We start from the raw sequence: 22,195 nt of genomic DNA on the forward strand, positions 1-22,195 counted from the left end.
TTACTCTGCCACAGTTATATAAAACATTTTTACATAGTTTAAATCAGCAGGAATTTGATGAATAATTATCACCGATCAGCTTCTTTTTGGAGGAAGTGGGAATGCATAAAAATGTTTCTGCATAAGACAATGCATGAAAGCATGTTTTCTGTAGAGCTGTATGAATTGATCCAAAGATTTTAATAGCATCAATACCAAAGGTAGTATTGTTATTGAATCGATATTAATGTGATGAGCGATCAATATTGTTTCAGTCCTCTCGGTTCAGTATGTAGCCCACTGAATTGTGTTCAATTCTCCTTTGGAAATGAAAACGTATACCACAAATATGCACTATGAAAAATGTCTGAACCTTTTTGGGTTGACCGCCATGTTTGTTTTATTTATAGCCTACAGCACATTAAAACAACAGAAGTTGACCTTAAGTGCTTTAGAGACAGAGGCAGGTTTACGTTCCAGTTCACCAACAAAGTTTCAGAATACGCAAAAAGGTGTAAAAATCACAGTGATTTAGTGGTCAGTAAAATGTGGAACTTAATGATGATTCATCTCATGAATCGTGATCGCTCTCCCTTACATGCGCTGTCTTTACAGCTTAAAACCATCAGTATCGGTTTTAGTATCGGCAGTAATGGCCATGTATTTCGTTGGTATCCAAAGGATACCAAAATTTGCAGCACAGCACCAGTTAACTGCTATGCATGCAGTTTCATCATGACCCCCCTCCTGCAGCATCGCTGGATTAGATTGCTCTCACTGTAAGAAAGAGCAATTAATCCACAAACAACAGCTGGCTACGCTAAATTATAATTTAATTTTAATTACAACTGTTTAAATTTAAGTGTGGCGAAGAACCCGTTGTCGTTGTTTTTGTTTATCTACGGTATTTTTTAATTTTTTTTTACCAAGTGTATTTACCATGTATGCACTTATTCAGAAAAGTAGACAGAATCTCTGCCATAGGAAAGTCCCAACATTTGCAGATTTAAACTAACTTGGAGTTTCATTTGAATTGTTTTTATCTTGTAAGTTGAAAGATCTTGTTAGCTCGTGTCTTGAAAGCGGTCATGGGGTGCTGAGATACTGAGTGATTTTAAAGCCAACAGTGTGCCTCCAGTGCTTTTGTTTAGAAAGGGTGTGGAGCTGGAACTGTATCTTACTTCACACCCTATTGTGCAGTAATATGCTTTATAAATGCGTGTGTGTGTGTGTGTGTGTGTGTGTGTGTGTGTGTGTGTGTGTGTAAGTGTATGTCTCATGTGTCTGGGAGTATAAGGGGTAAGGGTGATGTCATATTTGATGACATCATTGCAGACGTGCGGGGAGTGCAGATTAGTGGCCGTTGCTCTTTCTGAACCAGCTCTCCACAGCTGCCCTTCCTTATCAGTACGCCCGTCCAGCCCTTTATTCCCTCGTGCCAGCTCTGCCAAAGTGTAAGCTCTAGAAATAGCAAACCCCCCCACACACACCTCCTCTCATCTTGCAGTCTTACCATTCCAGGCTTAAATTGAGCATGGCAAAACCATCCTGCCCACTTTCCAACCTCACTACTACCAACCCTTTGGCTGGCCCCCATCAGTCAAGTCACTTTGCCAAAGCTGAGCTTCAGCCACATATGTACAGTGTTTATCTGTCTGAGTTCCAGTACTGAGTCTAGGTCTTCCAGCTGATCTGAGTTCACTGTAGGCACTCTGGAGCTGGTTGGCACCACACACATTTCTCACTCCTCTCAGTCCCAGCAACACCGGGTGGGGGGGTCAACAGCAGTGGCTTAAAGAGAAAGGGGCACACCTCGCACAAGAGTTGACAGGACAAAGAGCACACATACAAACTCCCCCTGGAGCCACACAGGGGGTAGGGCAAAGCTAGGCTGAACTACACACACATGTGATCCACACCCACGCATACAGGCACTCACACATCGCACGCAGGCTCCTCCCTGTGCAAGGAGACAGAGACGGGAGGCGCAGTCAATCACTGACAGAGGAGAGAGGGGGTTAAGCGGGAGTTGCTGAGAGGGGGGAGGGACAGGCAGAAGAGGAGAGGGGGGAGAAATCTTCATCACTCCGAAATCCGAGTCAAGTGTCAGGGCGCCTTTAAATTCGTTCATGCGGAGTGAAAGAAATAAACAGAAAAGGAAGAGGGAGTGCGTCCCATTTCAGAGACAACACAGGAAGTAGGACATGCTCTGTGCAGGGTGAGGAGGGAGAGAGGGTGGGAGAAAGGCAGGAGGAGAGAGAGAGACCATTGTAGCGCTCATTCCCCACCCCTCGCCTTAAAGCAGCAGCGAGAGGAAAGCGAGATGTAGTCAGGGGAGAGAAGGAGGGAAGAAGAAAACCCACAAGTAAGGAAGAGGAGAGGCAGGCGACGGTCCGCATCGGGGGGGGGGAGAAAAAAATGGAGCTCTGAAATCGCCTTTTCCCTCATCTATCTCTGCCTCTCTCTCTCTCCTTTTTTTTTTCTCCTCTCTTGTTCTGACTCAACCTCGGTTTCTCTCTCTCAATGCCTGCCTTCGATTGCTCTGTGAGATTCTAACAATGCCGGGTGAGTGTTATCCTGCTTTTCTTTCTTTCTCTTTCTCTCTCTCCTTTTATTTGAAACATGTCACTCGCCACCCTTTTTGCACGTCGGTTTACGAACTGTGAGATTATTTTGCTTGGTGTGAATGTGCGGCGGCGAATAAGGAAAAGTGGTGGACTCTGGTCTTTTAGATGGAGATGCTTCATTAAAGACTGTTTATGCTCTTCTGCCTCTCGGTTCTCCAGCTGTGCTGTTCTCTTACTTCTTTCCTTTCCTGTAGCGGTGATAATGCAAGAGAGGGTGCTTATGATCACACACACAGACAGACAGCCACACACACATGCACCCTGCGCACTTTCAGGACTCAGTCATTATTATGTAATTGGATTTTAACTCCCAATTCAAAGTAGTGCATTTGTTATGCGTGAGATCATGTCGAACCCCAGACATGATCATGAGAAGATGTTCTTTTTTTGCTTTGTTTTTTTGTGGCAGTTGTTTGGGAGTGCTTTCCACATCCTAATTGTGGTACCATCACACAAAGCCGGCCTGTGTGACAGAGGGCAGCCAGCTAACGCGAATCAGATGACTGGGCCACGATGTGAGGTCAGCCTGCCAGTTTTGGCCGGCAGCTCTCAGTCCAAGTCCCATGCTGGAGGCAATTAGCAGTCGGAGAGGTGTGTGACAGGAGAGTCTGCGAATTCCACAGAGCAAAAGCTTCTTTTTTTTCCCCTGTGTTGTTGCAACATTGCAATGGCCGTGCAAGTGGTTGGCAATCACTTCATCTAAGGCTTGATAACATGTCATAAAATGTGATTCAGGCACTACAAGTTATTGTGCTTGCTATCTCAGATTTGTTTACAGTTAGGATGATATGTTTGATTCTTCCATAAATGCGTAATCCAGTTGATGCACCAAACATAGCTTTGAATCAAAATATGGTTTAATCCAGTTTGCCGAGCGTGTCATTCTATAAGTGTATCATGACAACAGATAAAATCCTCAAGCCGTCTGTAATTGTTCCACACACCCAAACTTCCCTGCCACATTATACAAGAAGAGCTACGTTAAAGAGCTTCTGGTAGGGAGCAGGAAGCAGCTCATCATTTATTCTCCTCCGAGGAGATTGCTCCTTAGGAGAAAGCCACCCACCCGGTTTAGAAAACACGCAAATTGATGGCCGATGATTAGTTTGCTTGTTTACTGTGGTGTGCAGATACGCTTCAGCGTGAGAGCTCAGCTGGTGGCTCTTGTTGATTGTCGCCTGCTCTCGAGCGCTCCGGAACAAAGCCGAGCTTGACTTCTACATATTGTGCGGGACAGTCAATGTTTGTATGCAGTAACAGTAGGATCCTCCTTTTAAATGTTTTTTTCCCTCCTAGCCTGAGGTGCTGTATCTGCTTCCATTCATGTGCAAATGTTTCTGCGCATATGATTGCCCGTTCGCTTACTGCCTTCAGACGCAAGTTCGGAGTCGTATGAGGGATGGAAGTGTGAGAAAATCAGATTTTATTTTTACAGCTTTAAATGTTTAATTAGAGCAAAAAGGAAGCGATTGACAAATATGACATGCTGATAATTAGGGGGGAAATACAATAGAGGGAAAACGGAGGAAGAAAATAGAATGACTGAAATGACAAAACATAGAAGGAGAGACACTGAGCAATTGTTTATGCCCCGGTATTTTGCACACTAGTTAATTCTGGGTGACTAAACCTCTTATGCAATGTTCATTCACCTGCCAGACTGTTGCTCTTAAAATTTTCTCCTGGACTGAATAAAAATAGGATCAAAATAATTCAAGGGGGAGTAACTGCTAACATCCAGATGCAGCAGTTACTACCCCCTCAATTATGATACATGTATAAAATGTCTGTGATTGAAACGTCTTTCCAGTTTCAGTATCTTTCCATTTTTGCTTCCTGTCTCTTTATATAGTTTTCAAAGCGCTCTGTCGCTGTGTAAGCACTCTATCATAGTGCAGATTGTCTTTGTGATGTCCATTGATTCACTAAGAGCTGATGAAGTGGAGCAGAGCATTCGATCAGACACATGTATGGTGCGGGGGCGGGCAGGAATATAGCGCTACAACCTGGGGCTACTGCTCGAATGGGAGCGGGGTCAAGAGGTTTGGACCACCGCTGGTTTAGAAATGGGGGAGGGAAACGCATTTGGTCACCGACATGGTAGGGGCAGGTGTTTGTTCACACTGTCCATAAATGTAAATAGTAATCTTAGTGTTTCAGTGTGTAACATTACTTTCCACAAAGCCTCAAATCTCCAGATTTGAGTTCTTTTTATCTTTTTCTGAAATTTGAAAAGTTTGGTTATTAAAGAGCATTTCAAAAATGTATATCAACAAAGCTGTTTGGGATTTTAGTATACACCGATCAGACATAACATAGTGACTCTTGACAGGTGAAGTGAATAACACTGATCATCTTTTCATCATGGAAACTGTTACTGGGTGGGATATTTTAGGGAACCTGTAAACATTTTGCGCTCAGAGTTGATGTGTTAGAAGCAGGAAAAAAAGGGGCGAGCATAAGGATTTGAGCAAGTCTGACGAGGTCCAAATTGTGATGGCTACTGTAGATGACGGGGTCAGAACATCTCCACTGAAGCTCGTGTGGGGAAGGAACAGTGGTGAACCACTAACAGGGTCATGGGTGGCTTAGGCTCACTGATGCACGTGGGTAGCGAAGGCTTGTCTGTGCAGCCCGATACAAGAGACGAGCTACTGTAGCTCAGATTGCTGAAAAGGTTCATTCTGGTTCTTATAGAAAGGTGTCAGAATACAGAGTACAGTTTGTTGTGTATGAGGCTGCTTCGTCGCACACCAGTCAGGGTGCCCATGCCGACCTCTGTCCACGTTGAGACACGACTCCATCGTCCTTTTGTCCATTTTAATAGCTTCAGTTCAGTTGTGGAGCTTACACTGAAGCGTAGCACGCCATAGTTAACATACATTCTCTCTTCTCACACGTGAGTTTCTACTACTCACTCGCGCTCACTGATGACATCATGACCCAGTGTGATTTTGGCAATAGTGAAACTAGAATAACGCACAGAAAATGTCCAAAACACAATAAAATTAGAATAATCCTTACAGCACTGAACCACAAAGCAATTGAAGAAGGTGGCCTGGTCTGATGACATTTTCATGATTTCTTTTACATCACATGGGGATGACCAGGTGCAAGTGCATCACTTACCTGGGGAAACGCCTAGTATCCGGATCCAATATGGGAAGAAGGAAAACCCAAGGAGGAGCTGTGATGCTTTGGGCAATGTTCTGCTGGGAAAACTTGCCATCTATATTGATGCTAGTTTGACACGTACCATTTACCGAAGCACTGCTGCAGACCAGGAATGAGTTTGAGGTGTTGACTTGGCCAAAGATCCATGGTGGCCCATCCTCGACTTACAGGAGTTGGATCTGTTGCTAACATCTTGGTGCCAGATACCACAGCACACCTTCAGGGGTCTAGTGGAGTCCATGTATCGATGGGTCAGCGCTGTTTTGGCAGCAAAAGGGGAACCAACACAGTATTAGACAGGTGGTCATAACAACTGTTATGAGTACAGCTTTCCTAAAGTGTCTAGAACTGGCATCTAAACAGCGTAACATGCTTAAAGTGCATCCATTTTTTTTAAATATAAAGTACATAGCATTTAGCCTTGTTTTAGTCAAAGTGATTAATCTGAAAAGGATCTGGGGCTTAAAAATAAGAGAGACGATGTGGCCTTGCAAAAAACCCCAACAAAACTGTCCCATTTCAGACGGCTTGTTCGTTCAGTGAGTTAAGTGCGTTGTCACTCCTGGTGCACATCAGCAAATGGGAGGCTGGTGTATTGCTCCCGTCAGTGCTCACCGCTGTGAATGAAAGATGGCAGACTGGGGTGAATGAAAGGCGTTTGGCAACATTATTCTGCATCTCCTCGACTTTGCCTGGGAGGAGATGAAAGAGGAACATATGCTCGTGATGAGGCAATGTTGCGCATTGTCAATAATTCAATCACTCATGCGCTCTCGTGCCCCGAAGGCCACAGTGCAAAGTCAATAGGAACAACGGGAGAGGAGAGCTCTCAAGCATCAGACCTACAGGTCTCTTTCTGTGCGTCTGCTCTCATGCTTTTTTTTTTTTTTTAAATCTATGTCTTTATGTATTTCTTCTACCAAAACAAACACACTGCCGCTGATGTTAATGCTGCGTCTCGGTTCTGTTTGTGCGTCTGTTTCTCAGCAGTAAGCTGCTTTGCAGAAATGAAATGGAAGGCAAGCTGTACACGGGGAAATGAATAAAGAAGCCAAGGCTGGGAATTGTAATACCACCTTGTACCTTTTCCTTTCTCTTCCTGTGCCTATGTCTGCAGGAGAGCGAGACACTGTCTTTGAATTACCTTCATGTCTTAACAGCGCTTTAGCCAAAACTGACGAAAACACATTGATTTTTGTTCCCCTCTGACTACATTTGGACATTGACATCACAGTGACGAGGGATTTACACGCACTCCCGAAACACACACAGGGTATGTGGTGCGCTTATTAACTGTTGTTGACTCTAGAATAGGGAGTGGATGATGCAGATAAAACCTCCAGATAGGGTTTAGTGTTTAGATAAGACTAATATTCTGTGTATCATTTACTATCAACAAATTCAGCGAAAAGATCCAGTGCAAGTCATTTATCTTGCTAGTGTATGTTGTGAAGCCAAAGGGAAATACAGTATGTGCATGACTTCACGCAGCCATTGGTGTTATTAGTCAGCAGTTATTAGTGTTATTATGCCCTGTGTCTGTACATACTAACAGTTTTAGTACTGTGTGTCTGAAAATACTGTCTGATATTTGGTTGGGGTGTGTGGTGGTGATGGTGGGAGGGACCTGCAGTTTTATTCTTTCAGGAAATTACTTGAATTTAAGACTCGGGGGGGGGGGGGCAAGACAATGCAGTCTTTTATTTGACTAATTGATTTGTCAAGGTTCTTTATGACATGATGCAAAAATCTTCTAAATCCAATTTATCTAAATCTAATATTGGTATTTAGTTGTCGTGATCTCCATTAGGCCTGCAGCACAGCTAATCTTTTTTCCTCCCACTTTTAAAAATACACAGACATATCAAAACAAGACATGCAAATCTGAGCATTTGAAGGCAAATAATCCAGTTTGCAATGTAATTTTATTTTTGTTGTAAGGTAAAGACCCTACAACAGTACAGAGAAAACCCCAACTGTTAGAGGGCCCCCCTGCTGTATGAGCAAGCACTTGGCGATATTGGGAAGGAAAAAAAACATTTTTAACAGGGGGGGAACAGAACAAGGCTAAGGGAGGGGCAGCTGTCTGCTGTGAGGAAATGGGGGTAAGAGGAAAGAGAGAGGAAAAAAGACACACTGTCAAAGAGAGCCAGAGATTAATAATAACTAATGATTAATTGCAGAGTGTGTCTGAACACAGAAAGTGAAAAGAGGTGGAGAAGAAAGACTCAGTGCATCATGGGAAGCCCAGAGCAACCTAGGACTATTGTAGAAGTAATGAATGTGTGAAAGGAAAGCTTTTAATTTATTTCTTACAAATAGACAGGGTGTCTGCCTCTCTAATCCAAACTGGGAGCTGATTCCACAGACGAGGGATCTGAAAGCTGAAGCTCTGCCTCCCATTCTACTTTTAAATACTCTAGAAACCACAAGTAAGCCTGCAGTCTCAGAGTGATGTGCTCTATTGGAGTGATGTAGCATTATGAAGTCTTTAAGAGCTTGCATGTGAGGAGACGGGTTTTAAATTTGATTCTGGATTTGACTGGGAGCCAGTATAGAGAAGCCAATATGGGAGAAATATGCTGTCTTTCTAGTCCCATTTCAGTCCCACATATTAAAATATTGAAGTAAAACATCAATGACTCTTTCAACTAAGCTTCCACCAGAAAGTATGAGCTACTTTATCTCTATAACAATGAATTACACTGTGTTCTGCACCTCTCCTTGGCCTCCTATCTTGTTAGTCCATCCATCTTTTTCTTTTCATCTGCACTCATCTTTCCTGCTCCCTATCTTTCAAGATGTCTCCAGATTTCTCCATCCACCTCTGTCTCTCCACCATGCAGACTTGTGGAAGCTTGCCTGGAATGTACTGTATCCACAGACTATTTTTACTCTTCTTCTTCTCCTTCTTCTCTCTCCCCCTCTGTATTTACCTCTGTGCATGCAGGTGTTCCTCCTCTAAGCAGGTCAGTGGTTAGTGGGGGAAGAAAAGCACCAAAGAGGCGAGGCTTCTCAGGGAATACCTGCAAAGCAGGCAGCTAGCCAACACAGCCCTGCCTTCACTTGTGATCTCATCCCTTTGCATTGTTGGTCGCTGCAGTCAGCTCCTGACCTTGCACATATCCGCCAACATGCTCGCTGGCACGAGTCTACGTGGATTTTTCGTTGCAAAACGGCATCGGACAGACAGATGCAAATACGCCTTCTCTGTACATCGTAATTCAATTATAAATATTCAGAATGCTAAAAAAACCCAAAAACCTGTGCAGTCAGATGACTCACCGAATACAGAGGATCATTGTTCAGAATGTTTTCCCCTCCAATGAATAATGAAGATTCATTAGAATTTTCCGGATCCGTCCTTCTCGTGCTACTGTGATTACAAATGAGCTTCAATGGGTACAACTTCCTTTTCCTTGTCCCACATTTTATTATTTATTTATATCTCCAAACAAACCAATAAGGTATGATATTATCGCGGCCTAGACCAGAGGAATGAGGAAATCCCCCGAGTGTTTAGTCTCCCAGCTTTGCCCCGGCTTTGTAAGTTAACCTTTACCCGGCTGCTCTCCAAAACACCAAGGCATGCAAGTGTGTTTACTCTAGATAAGAGCAAACAACTCCAAATCATTAAATGAAGGGGGGGACAAGTACGTTCAACCTAGGCCAGTTTCACCTTTCAAATGTTGTTTAAACTGTTTGAAAGCTGAGCAATCGGTGCAGCTAGAATGGGCTTTCTGCTGTTCAGTTCACAGCGAATTGAGCCATACAGTAGGTGATTGCTACCAGCTCCTATGTCGTCCTCGCTTGACTCTTGGAATGATTGAGGTATAATATTCCCCAGTCATTCAGAATCATTCTAACTCATTTAAACTAGTGTATGCCAAAGTTTTCAAATTATTGTTTTGGTAGAAATGACAGACATTTCTGGGTTTTCTTGTTCTGTTTTGTAACTCGGGCATCAGTTTGAATTGAGGTGTTTTTGACAGCCTGTCTCAGCAGCCATGTCTTCCGTCACCAGGTCACCAACTATGTGGAAAATGGGAGGGGGAGTGGAAGCAAAAAACAAGCGACACATCTGGCAGCGTGTCCATTTCCTAAACTTGGTTGGCCTCATTTTCTTCTTCTTGTCTCGCTCTGTTCTTTTTTGTGTGTGGACCTTCTTCTCTCATTCTTTTTTTTTTCTTCTCCTTTTTCCTTGAGTCCTACTCGCTAGCCAAGGAACCAGGATTTTCCCACAGAACATGGTACTGAAGGCTGAGCCATTGTTTCCTGCTACAGGGAACGAGAGAGGGGGGTGGGTGGTGGTGGAGCTGGGGTGGGGGTTGACTTCCTGGCTGCCAGTACAAGGCCTATGTCAGTGTGAGAAAAAGCAGAGGAGACTGATCTGATGACTTTGAAAGTGTGTGTGTCCCAGAGAACGAGTACAGCTAGATTAACTTCTTTTTTTAAAAGTTGGAACTAAATGACTTGTTGGTTTAACTTGGTGGTTAAAGGCAGCACCCATATATGAATACACAATCCTGGATAAGTTAAAGTGACCTCAAAGCATTATATCAAAGCCCCTTGAACTTTTCATGCTGTTACTTGTGCTTTATTTTATGCCAGTGTAATTTCAAAGTGCAGTGTGGGCAGGCCTGTCCTAAATAACAGCGCTGTCTTTTTAAATGGGATGTGGAGATGGGTGTGTGTTAGTAGCAGCAGACATCCTTAGGGAGCGGTGTGGTGTAACTCAGAGGGCAGAGTCTCCAGCCACGTTCCCAGAGACTCAAAAATAGTCAAGGAAAACGCAGGGACAGTTCACTAGCGAGGAATGCAATCCAACGTAGAGTTGTGCGTTTGGGGGAATCCGGCTCCGAGAGGTCCTGCTGGAGAATGTTTCACCTATTTAGTAAATCGTAAGTGTCACTTTTGTTTTAATGCTGTGTTCAGGGGAACGACTGCTGCTGTGGATAGCTACAGCACAGCTGCACTCTGTGGTTTCTGGAGACCTCTGTTGTTGCATCCGTCTCAAGGGTTCACTGTACAGTGTGGCTTCCGTTCAACTAGTCTTTAGTACATAAATGACAAAGTGTTTTCCTTATGAAATGATTTGTAAAAGGAAAAAGAAGGAGTAAAAGTGCAATACATCTGAACAGTCGGACAGGAAGGTGGCTAGAGGAAAAAAAGAAAGACAGGTTTAGACTTGGAGATGAAAACTATTCAATGCCAGAGGCAAATCTTGGCTTTAGATTGCAAATAAGATCTCTGTATTGACAGCACGCTCTGAAGTTTAGAGCCAATTATGTGTGAAAATAACTATCTAACTCTGATATGAATAAAAATGCAGCTATGAAGGGGGGGGGGGGGATGCTATATGCAGCGATCGTAAGCTACTTGTTGTTTTCCCATCTCAGTTTTGCCGTATTGTGTGGGAAGAAAAGTCTCTGCCCTTTTCTCCTCGTAAACTCCGGTGTTCGCCTGCTTCGTTGTCCAAAAGCCACTGGGGTGTTTGCATATTCAGGTCAAGAAGTGAAAAACACACTTCCTCATCTCCTCTGCTCATTTGCATGTTTTGTTTTTTTTTTGGTTTGTTTTTTTAATCCATGTTCCCTGAGCACTTAGCAGTTATGCAAGAGTTCAAGAGAGAAGCTTTGTTGCTTCTTACTAATTTGTGTTTCTTTCTCAGCGTAAAATGCTCACACGTGAATCCAGCACATGAGCACAGATGCTCACACTGTTTCCGTGACCTTGGCATACCTTAGGTATTCTCAGCCTGAGTCATACCCGCTAGTATGTGACAGTCCTGATCCTAATAGTCTATTAATGTCACTGTGGAGGTTTGTTGTTAGAGCCTATATGTTGAACTTCCCCAGGTGATAAGATTAAATAAAAAAAATCAATAATGGCTAATGAACAAAAAAAAATGGGTGATGTTTAATGGAAAGTGTGTTTGTCTGTCTGATGATAAACTTTAAAACAATCCAGTTGTATTTGTATAGCGCGTGTAACAGTTGCCTCAAGGTGCTTTTTATTGATTTAACTGACATTCAGTTGTGGACTGAATTTAACCCCTGCTGGATTCACAATCCAATTTAAAACCTTCTTCTCACATACACGCTCTTTAATAATCAAGCCCCAACTTAAATACCTTATAGTGCCAACAGGGCACTTCTTTCTCAGACTGCAGGCTTACTTGTGGTTCCTAGGCTATTTAAAAGTAGAATGGGAGGCAGGGTTTCAGCTTTGAGGCGCCTCTTCTGTGGAACCGCCTCCCAGTTTGGATCCAGAGACCGGATCTCTCAGCGTGACCTTGGTCTTGTCTCCTTTCCATCACTTCCAACCGCTCACACCACATGGCTGCCCCTCCCTGAGCCTGGTTTTGCTGAAGGTTTCTTCCTGTTAAAAAGGGGTTTTTCCTTTCCACTGTCGCCAAGTTCTTGCTCACAGGGGCTCGTCCTGTTGTTCAGGATTTTCTTTCTATGATTCATATTGTATGGGGAAAAATAAGACACTGATAACACCTTATTGATCATAATAAATCATTAGGATATTTTTTCCCCTTCTTTTCATCACATGAAGTGCATTGATGCGGTGCTCATAATTCATTGGTGGTCAATACTGTGACCCTTGCCCTTTAGCTTTGATTTAAAGAGTCACCAATAAGTATAACCTTTGACCTTACTATAAAATCTCTTGGCTTGATTGCCTCACGCCTGATGTAATTATGAGTACAGCTATGGATCCACAGTCGGTTTCCCCGTCCTGAAGAAACTGTACAATATGTTTTGATAGACCCTTTTTCTGACCCTTTACTGACCTGGGTTAGAAAAATGAAACGTGTAAGAGGGATTTACCACATGCTATGACATCACCGCCAATGACAACCAAACAGTCCTCGCAGATCATCATTCAGTCATTCTGTATGCAGCCATTGTCTTTGCAGCCAGCTGTCCTGTTCTCTTTCACTCAGCGCACCAGCTCCAAGCCAAAAGCTCGGCCCCCACACCAATTCAGCGCTTCAGCAGTCCTCATTGGCCTCCTGCTGCGAGTGTCCTGGCAGATGTTACACTGAATTACCTCCCAGTCCAGTCCCACTCACTGTAATCAAGCTGTGTGTGTGTGTGTGTGTGTGTGTGTGTGTGTGTGTGTGTGTGTGTGTGTGCGCGCGCGCGCACGAGTGTTACAAGACAGGCTCAGCGGCTGCCTTAGCTCTCTCCAACAGTTGCTCCTCAACCACCTGATCTCAGCTACCAGCCAATGCTTTCCACATTGTAATGTGTCTGCCAGCACTCTGAGTCAGACATCCCTACAGATGCCTAAAAGGGGGGAGGGGGGGTGGGGGTGGGCTCAAGGAGCTGATCATTTAGGAGATACTGAATACTAGAGTTAGGTCCCTCCTTTCCTGTGTGTATTTGTCCCTTTTGTGTGGAAAGGGGTGTGCATGTCTTTCTGTGTCTCATTCGCTCCTTTAAAAGCTTCCTTCCTCTATGTATATGAAAGTCCCTCTTGTGTGGCGCTATTTCTTCTCTACTATACTCTAAGCCAATGTGTGGTCCACGTACAGCTCTAACTGGTTCTTATTATTCCTCGCAAAAAACGTTGATGCCAGTGCTCGTTCTTTTATTCCCTGGGTCAGTATTCCCACTTCCCAGTGTGATTTCTCATTTGTCTTGTGTGCTATTAAGACCACTGGCAGCGCAGAAGCCTAAAGTGTCAAAACCGCCATCAAGAATAGGTACCACGAAGTGCTAACATGCTAGTTTTGGACTGACGTCTGTGTTACCCCCGTTTACATGTGCATGAATGTTTTTTATGGCTTTCGCTGTCAACGTCGCGACTCTCGCAGCCACGCCATTTAGCCACTCGGGGAACTCAACCACGTCACAGATGGATGAGCTTTTAATTAAGAGTTGAAGCTCAGATATTATGTGCAAATGTCCTCCCGCAAAGCCAATTGTAAGTGGACCGTCTCTTTCAGCGCCACATCACAAATTCATTTCATCGGCAACCTCGTCTTCATCTCAAGAGATCGGTTTTTCACCGTGTGTCAGGCTTCAGCTCTGGATGAGGTTTGCTCTGTTGCTCTGTTGACTGGATCCGCCGGCTGGCCTGATTGCTGTTTGGTCTCCGAGGCCTGTAGCCACATGTCAGCGGTGCAGCTCACACATCCACTGTTCTGCACCAGCAGCATCTGACAAGATCCCTTTTGTCTCCTTTTCTTTGACTGCTATTCTTTCCTGCTCTTACTATGGGCCAGATTTTTTTTTCTTTTTTTGTTTTGTGTATATTCTCTTGCTACCCATCACCCAACTGTTCCGATGACAGTCGACAGATGGCTGGTTGATGCAGGAAAACGTACATGTTCATGGTCTTTACCCAAAATGCTGTTCTGTCGCTGAATAAAATGTGAAACGAGGACACGAATGCAAAAAAAGAAAAGAAAAAAGAATTCTGACAGTGAGTGTTGTGAGATTTATTTTCCTCAACATTACTCCCTGAGTCCGTATTGCCTCATTATTCAGGCTGAGCTCTGAGAGAGACTCCCCACGTCTGCCTGGATCAAACGAGCGATCGGACTCATGACAGAGTTTTCTGCAGCCAGTGTGACAGACACTTTTTTGTTCCACTGGTCCTTTCCACTGAGTCAGCGCCAAAGCAGTGGGAATAATGGACACTTCATTGTATGAGGCTTGATGCATGAATAATGGTCTGTTTGTCTGCTTTCCTGTTCATGTAGTGCACGTGTTTCATAATCAAGCTAGAACAATTACTCTGTGTGTGTTTATGTGTGTGCGTGTGTTTGTGCAGCATGTGTTTGTTAAGTGTGATGCTCTCCTCTTTGATGCTTTGAGTTAGGGGCCCAGGTGCTTGCAGAGTAGTTGCTGCCGGCTGCCTGGATCTTTTTTTTTTTTTTTTTTTTTGCTTTGAGGACCATCTATGAGCCAGGCCAGCTGCAGAAGCTGGAGAATGCTTCAGGCGCAAATGTGATGAAAAGTCACTGTGTTGGACATTGCTTTAGGTATAGTGTTACAAAGAACTGGTTTAAGCATTGTGTTGCAGTTTCTAACCCCAAATGTCTTTGACTGGTTTCACAGCAAAAGAGCACTACATCAGTGGCCTTGGGGCACGAACCAGTTTGTTTTTTTGTTAGGAGGAATAGGCAACCGACTTTTAACCCAGAAGGTAAATGGTACATTTACAAAAACAAAACAAAAAGAAACAAAAAAAGCAACATTTTACAACTTCAACCTATGGGGCGATCGTGGCTCAAGAGTTGAGAGTTCGCCTTGTAATCGGAAGGTTGCCGGTTCGAGCCCGGCTTGGACAGTCTCGGTCATTGTGTCCTTGGGCAAGACACTTCACCCGTTGCCTACTGGTGGTGGTCAGAGGGCCCGGTGGCGCCAGTGTCCGGCAGCCTCGCCTCTGTCAGTGCGCCCCAGGGTGGCTGTGGCTACAATGTAGCTCGCCATCACCTGTGTGTGAATGTGTGTGTGAATGGGTGGATGACTGGATATGTAAAGCGCTTTGGGGTCCTTAGGGACTAGTAAAGCGCTATACAAATACAGGCCATTTACCATATAATTCAATAAGTGTGGCTTATACCTGCTTTCTAACTGCAGGCACATCGAGCAGCATCTCGAATAGCTCTGACAGCTACACTCATGCTGGATGCAAAGCCTTCGCTCATCAGAATAGAAAAATCATATCACGAGAACGGACACAATGGAATCTACTGCTCGGGATTGACGCTGCAAAACTACCTTTTTATATTTGTTTGTAATTCATTTATGGATAATGAATGACCATAATGACCCTAACCCTAACCCCTTATGGATAATCTTAGACCCCCTTATGGACTTTTTTTTTTCTCGATCCTGTAGCCAATCGATCGGTTATAGAGCAGGCAGTCCAACAGTATTGATGTTTGTTCTTAATACAGAGAGTTTCTCTTTTTTTGCTGACAGTATTTATAGTTGCACAAAGGCACACATCGTAGTTAAAGTGATAATAGGCAACTTTTCAACCGTCTGTACCCTCTGTGCTCCTGCTGTAAAAGTTGAATCGCTTTCCAACTTTCCATCAGAAACCATACACAGATATTTTAAACTTGTATGCATTTCTCTCCTGAATTCTTTTTAACTTTATGTGTCTTTGCCTCTTTTTTAAGTTTGGCTAGATAATGTCTCACAATTACTTTGGAATAAAATAAGTTCATCTCGCTTCTGAAAGAATGAGTTAGATGGCATCAAAAATTTAGCAAGTACTAATTTGTCATCCTTTGTCTTTGATTGGCTGTGGTTGCTAATATGTTTACCTAAACATTGTCTCTTGTGTGCTTGGTAGAGAGGACGATTAACAACTAACTGTCGTGCCAGCATGCAAGTTGGAAGAGTATCGATTGTTGTGAATGTTGGACTAACTAAATGCTGTGTAAACACTGGACGTGGGGGTGGTATCCACAGTAACCGCCAAAATCAAGAAGACTTAACACCCTGCCTGGGTTTATTGTTTTTCGTCATGTTGGAAGGGTTAACTTTGCTCTTTTGGCTCGTTCTGGTTGTTGGTTATTGGAACGACAACACAAAGAGGGCATTTATTTCCCATGTGGAGATTAGCACTAATTCACGTGCACGTTAATGTGTTTTTGTTGTAGTTCATATGATTGTAGTGAAACAAAGCAAACTCTTGTAGTAGCTCAGTGGGATGTGGATTTTGAGAGTGCTGTTTCTTTGCGTCGCACTCCATTAATTCAGCCTATCTCGAGCTCCCAGTACAAACATACTCCCTTGCGGTGTAGCCAGTGCAGTGTTATGCGTCTAAGTACACTGACGCCTATAAGCGCCTGATGTTTCAGACTGTATCGGAGCCCAGACAGCCTATCTGATGAACTCTCTTTACAGGATGCAGACACAAAGCGCACTGGGTGAAGCCCAGACACACTCAGGATCCATTACTCTGCCGAGGTTCAATGGAAACTCAGTTAGGAGTCAGTATTAGGGCTGGCAGAGCAGAACACAGTCTGTCTAGTTCTCACAGTGGGCTGATGGGATTTGGCCTGATGCAGCAGCATAAATTCCTAAATAGTGAATGTACAGCTACACTACCAGGTTTCTGGGATTATAAAAAAAGAAATTTAAACAGTCCTTCAGAGACAATTACGTACTGGAAGAGCAGCAGCTTTGCTTTCCCACACAGCGCTCGCCGATCAAAGAATATTTTCACCAGTCTCTATCCCTCCTTGGGTTTTTTTTGTTTTTTGGGGGGGCTATTTTAAATGTGCGGAACAACCACCCGGATTGTTGTTGTTGTTGATACATTTTGCTCTGCAGTCAGAAAAAGGATTCTGCAATTTGGCTGAAGTGGAAAAGCTGAGAAAAGAAAAAGGTGCAGGTAGAAGCTGGTTTAACAGTAACGGTAGGAAAAAAACTGTCTCTCATCCAAGACAAAAACATAAAGGATCAAAATGGGTTTAAATGAACATGTAAAGTCTGCAGTTTGAATCCAGACGGGAGACTCTGGTTCATGTTGGCAACATCTCGAAACTTTAGCATCTAATAAAAACCCAACAGGGGGCCGTCATGCCTTCCATCACATAAGAGGTACTTGGTTGATTAAAAATGCAATCCTCTTTTGTCGATGTGAATGTATTTATTATCCTGGCTACTTGTCCGGGACTACAGTTACATTTCTTGGGGGTTGCGCATCAGGTTACGTGCAAGGTTATGGCTTAGGGGTTAAAAGGGGTTTCCAGTTATGTCATAGCTTACAACATGCATTTCCCCACAGAAGTCTAAATCAAGCGTTACACGAGCACGTATTTCTGCATATTTATTTTCTTGCGTTATGAGCCACTGGTTTGAAATATCTGTAATATTTAAAAAGAAAGCCAGAAGAACACAGTGAGTGAAACAAATCTGAAGCACAACTTAGAGAAAGCGCTGGAAAGATATGTGTCAGGTAGTCGATGTGAAACGTGGACCCCCACCTAAACAGATGAAGGGAAGCGTAGATACAAGTTACTGAAGGATTGCCAAGGACAAAGAAGGACGTTTTCTTATAATGGCTGAAGCTGAGGGTGGTAGGAATGAAAAGGAGAAAGCACCATGTCCTGCTTGTATTGCAGGTTGTCATTTGCAGGAGGTTGGCATAAAGGCTTTGTCAGATGTAGACGTTATGAACAGGATTCAGACGTCAGACACTCTTTTACTGTCGTTATGGTGAAGCGGCCCACAATAGGCTGTAAATTACACGTCGCGGCACAGTTTAATACAGTGCCACACAGATGACAGGCAGCATATTTATTTATCAATTCATACTTTCACAGTCTGGCACAATTCTCGCTGACACTAATGTTCTTCTAATACAATATGCTGAGAGGAAAAAAAAAAAGAGTCATTATGTAAGAATGAAATGGATGCCTTTTAGGGGACGCAGTGCATTCTTTCTGAGGCAGTTCTTCTGTACTTTAGTCAAATTCTGGATCATTCTTTTACAGATTAAATGCTCACGCTCCCTGTTCACCTCTGCCTCAGTATGAGAAATGCACGTGCTACGAGTTCATTAAAGCAGCGCTCTGACGGATTGTTTTCCTGCAGTTAGTTCCCTTAGAATCATCCGTGCAGCTTTAGGAGTTTGAACTGTGGTCCGTGGACATTCCCTTCCTGTTTCTGACAGAACATCCCACCAAAAAAAAAAAAAAAGCAAGAGAAAAAAAATCCCCATTTCCCCTCCTTTCTGATTATTTTACTTGCTCTCTGTTCTGCCCAGTACCCTGTCAGCCAATCACAAAGCAGAGGAAGGTGCAAAGTCACTTCCTCTCCAGCTGTGCTGGGGGAGTAAGAGCTTCTAAAACTGGATTTTCATATTCAGAGCTATCCTTTAGGCTTTTTTTCTCTCCTTTTTTCTGTATTTTGCACCTTGTTGTATTCTTTTCTTCTATTTCACAGGATGGCATTTTCCTCTGTACGCTTGTGTATGTGTGCGTGTGTGTGCACGTTTGTTATTAAGTAAAAAAAAGGGGGGGGGAAAAGCACAGTGTCCAGGTCATTATCCACTTCACATTGCACAGAGGATTTGGCAACAAAGCTGACTGACTCTACAAAGGGCCGCACGCAGTCACTAATCTGTCATTACGGCTGCTGCATTTTTCCTGAAAAGCTCTTCCTCTACTCCGCTGAAAATATGTACAGTATACACACACACACACACACACACGCGCGCACACATGCATGGGATTAGTGTGTAAGCCGTCCATAGAGGGCACTGTTAAAAGACTGTTCTCACTCATTACATGAGCAATTGAACCCTTGTCTTCATCTTCCTCTCGAGTATTGGAGCATCAGGGGCTGATGTTATGTAGCGTGCCTGTTGCTGCGTGCAGCCCTCACTGATGTTACAGTATTTAACTTTTCATCCTCTTCCAGCTGCGATGCGGTGGGGATCGTAGGGTTAGTGGTTAAAGGAAACACGCGAGCGCTAAGTGCTTGTTTTTGACTCTGGATGATGTTGGTTGACTTCATGATGTGGAAATCTCAAATTAATGTTGCTCACCAGCATATATACACGGCGTAGAGACACATTTGCTCGTCATAAGTGACACTCAATCCAACTCTTCTGTAAAGACAAAGTAGGGCAACATCAAACACAGCAAACAGTGGAAAGCTCTTTACTTTGTCTCTTAATCTTCTTTGGCTAAAAAAAAAAAAAATGCCTGTGAATTGTGGGCTTAGGGGCCGTCTTTGACAAACTATTGAACGTTTCTCTAAGGGCACTCTGAGCCAGAGAATGCTGTTGTGTTTTGGGTCCTAAATGGAAGTCCAAAAAAGCATCTATGAAGCGGGTTTATAGCGGTGGAAGATGATTGCATCACGGATGTCTGAACATTAATGATAATCTGTAAAATGCTTAACTTCCTATTTATGGTGGTTCTGCTGCATTAGTTGGCAGAACAGCTTGAGTCAATCCTCCGAGCTCGTTTCATTAATTCATTGATGCTCCAACTTGTAAATGAGGAGCCACAAAGCATCTGCTATCGCCGTGCTTAGAAGTGGCTGCGTGAATGTGTCGATATAAGCGCAGCGTGCGAACTCGTCGGCTGACTCGAAGGCAAGTGGAGCATCCTCTCCTCGTCCTCCTCGCGCTCGCTTCCTTCGCGCTTGCTGTTATGGGCGGCCCATATGCTTCCTCTCTCGCTCCTGCCCGTCAAACTCGGCAGGGTGATTCAGTTTTCTCTTCTTCTTTCTCCGCTTTTAGATCTCATCTGATGCCAAGGCTGAAGGAGTCCCGCTCCCATGAATCACTGCTCAGCCCCAGCAGCGCTGTGGAAGCCCTGGACCTAAGTATGGAGGACGAGGTTATCATCAAGCCCGTTCACAGCAGCATCCTCGGGCAAGACTACTGCTTTGAGGTGAGAGGATGTCGGGGGGACGGGGGGGCTATATGCATCCACACACAGCCTATATGCTGCTTTGCTTGTGAAATAAAATAATTCAATAGTTAATGTACTTACTACAACTACACACATAGCTGACAGTCATCAACTGTATCTGAATTTGACATCCAGATGCTGGCAGCCATCAAAGCTGAGCTTACAGGAAAAGTCAGTTTTTGGATTTACAGTTTGTTCTGCAGCTTTTCTGCATGCGCAGCAGAATCCCAGAATAAGCTAACAGCTGAAATATTCATTAATTTTAATGAGCCTGCCTTTATTTGTAGTTCGAGTGAAGTAACGACTCTGTGTTGTTTTCCCAGTTACCACAACACGCTATTTTGGGTTTGCTATAACCCTTAACTGGCTTTTTCTCAACTCAAAGTAGGACTTTTTTTTTGCTGAGTATTTCCTTAATCTGCCCCTCGCCCCCAAGATTTTAGTTTCAGATCACATAAGAAAAACTAAAGCTAGAAAGAAGAATCTGGAACTGCTTGGTACATTTTTTTAATATTATTCTAGCAACAACACTAGCTGAAGCTCCTGGGCATTCAGTGCCATCTGTCATATCTACACAATAATAATACTCAAAAGCTGAGAAAAAGCTAATTAAAACTAATGGTCACAACAAATCTTTAGTATTGCTATTTATCCAGGAGCCCCCCTGTGCCATAGTTTACTAATTCACAAATTTTAATCATTAGTTTGGGAAATAGAGTCCGTAGGACAATATTAGCTATTTGCAAATATATTGGTGTCATCATTTGGCAACCCGTCTTTGAAACGCCACAAACGCAACAAGCAGTTGATTCCAGCAGAATCGAGCAGAGCGTGAACAAGTAAGACAAAATAAAATGACATTATTTTTAAACTGCATTCCCATATTATCTTGAGAAAGACTCATAAGTAACTAAAGATAACAAATGTAATGGAAATCTGTTCATGATTCATAATATCAGCCGATATATTGGAGTTCTAAGTCCCCAAATATTGGTGTTGGTATCTGTCTTAAAAAGCCTATATCATTCAGCCTCTAGCAGGAATATTTTTGGAACCAGCGAGTCCTCTAATCCCCTGTCTTTGCTGTAAATCTCCTCCTTTATGAGCTGCTGATGACCAGTCGCAATCAAAAGTCATGATAGAGCCAACTTCTCTTTATTGTGGAACACACAATGTTGTGATTAACTCTTGATGACTTTTCTCTAGTTACAGAAAATCAATGGAAGTACAGTGGGCAGTTTCTTTAATTACTACATGAAATTTGATGTCTTGTAATTATTGTTGTTGGAGCAGAGAAATTCAAAACAAATTATGACAGACTTTGTCTTTAATCACTGCATTAAGGACTGAATTGTCAAGAAGGGAGCTTCTTGGAGGGAAGCGACCCAATACTATCCTAAACTTTCTGCCCTGTGCTCTGTTCACCATTCATCCTGCTGTGCTTATTTTAAACCATCCAGTTTCAAAAACAGCTCTCACATAAGGAGACTGAAGATGCTCCTACCATTCTTTTGCTGTCTGTGGTATTTATGAGCAAAGTTTTAGTGAAACCTTCACTGTTCTATTTTTTTCTCTGACAGTATCACCAAAGCATTTTAAATTTTCCCTTCTCTCTGTGGTAGGTCACTACCTCCACAGGAAGCAAATGTTTCTCATGCCGTTCAGCAGCCGAAAGAGACAAATGGATGGAGAATCTGAGGAGGGCTGTACAACCAAACAAGGTGAGTATGCAAAAACACACAGTGGGTGTGAAGTATTCAGTGGTAATATGTTCATACACAAGTGTCTCAATTCCAAACACTTTGAAACAGTGATGAGGACAGAGCCATACAGAGTTTACACTGTGTTGCAACTCACGCAGCAAGAATCCGATGTGTGCACGTCAGGTTTGATGAAGAAGGCATACAGGCAACATGTAAAGAGCTTTTTATGTTTCAGTACCATCTGGGATCCTGACAAACAGCTGTGACAAGGGGAAGGTGGCAAACATTTTAAGCCAGGG

The 22,195-nt window shown here is 43.4% G+C and overlaps 1 protein-coding gene across 10 annotated transcripts in view; it reads left to right on the top strand.

Moving 5' to 3' along the window:
* The window catches only part of LOC101473317 (disabled homolog 2-interacting protein), a 165,659-nt gene that overhangs the window by 102,583 nt on the left and 40,881 nt on the right, over positions 1-22,195 (top strand). For 8 of the 10 annotated variants that reach the window (XM_004549828.5, XM_004549833.4, XM_076886663.1 and 5 more), the window contains exons 4-5: positions 20,019-20,172; positions 21,816-21,914. In XM_004549828.5, the coding sequence (XP_004549885.3) occupies positions 20,019-20,172; positions 21,816-21,914 (253 nt within the window). Of the gene's footprint in view, positions 1-2,065; positions 2,545-10,532; positions 10,682-20,018; positions 20,173-21,815; positions 21,915-22,195 lie in introns of those variants that run through there. The other 2 variants (XM_004549836.4, XM_004549835.3) reach the window with 2 other exon arrangements.

The sequence above is a fragment of the Maylandia zebra genome, linkage group LG7 (assembly GCF_041146795.1).
Source record: "Maylandia zebra isolate NMK-2024a linkage group LG7, Mzebra_GT3a, whole genome shotgun sequence".
Lineage (NCBI taxonomy): Eukaryota > Metazoa > Chordata > Actinopteri > Cichliformes > Cichlidae > Maylandia > Maylandia zebra.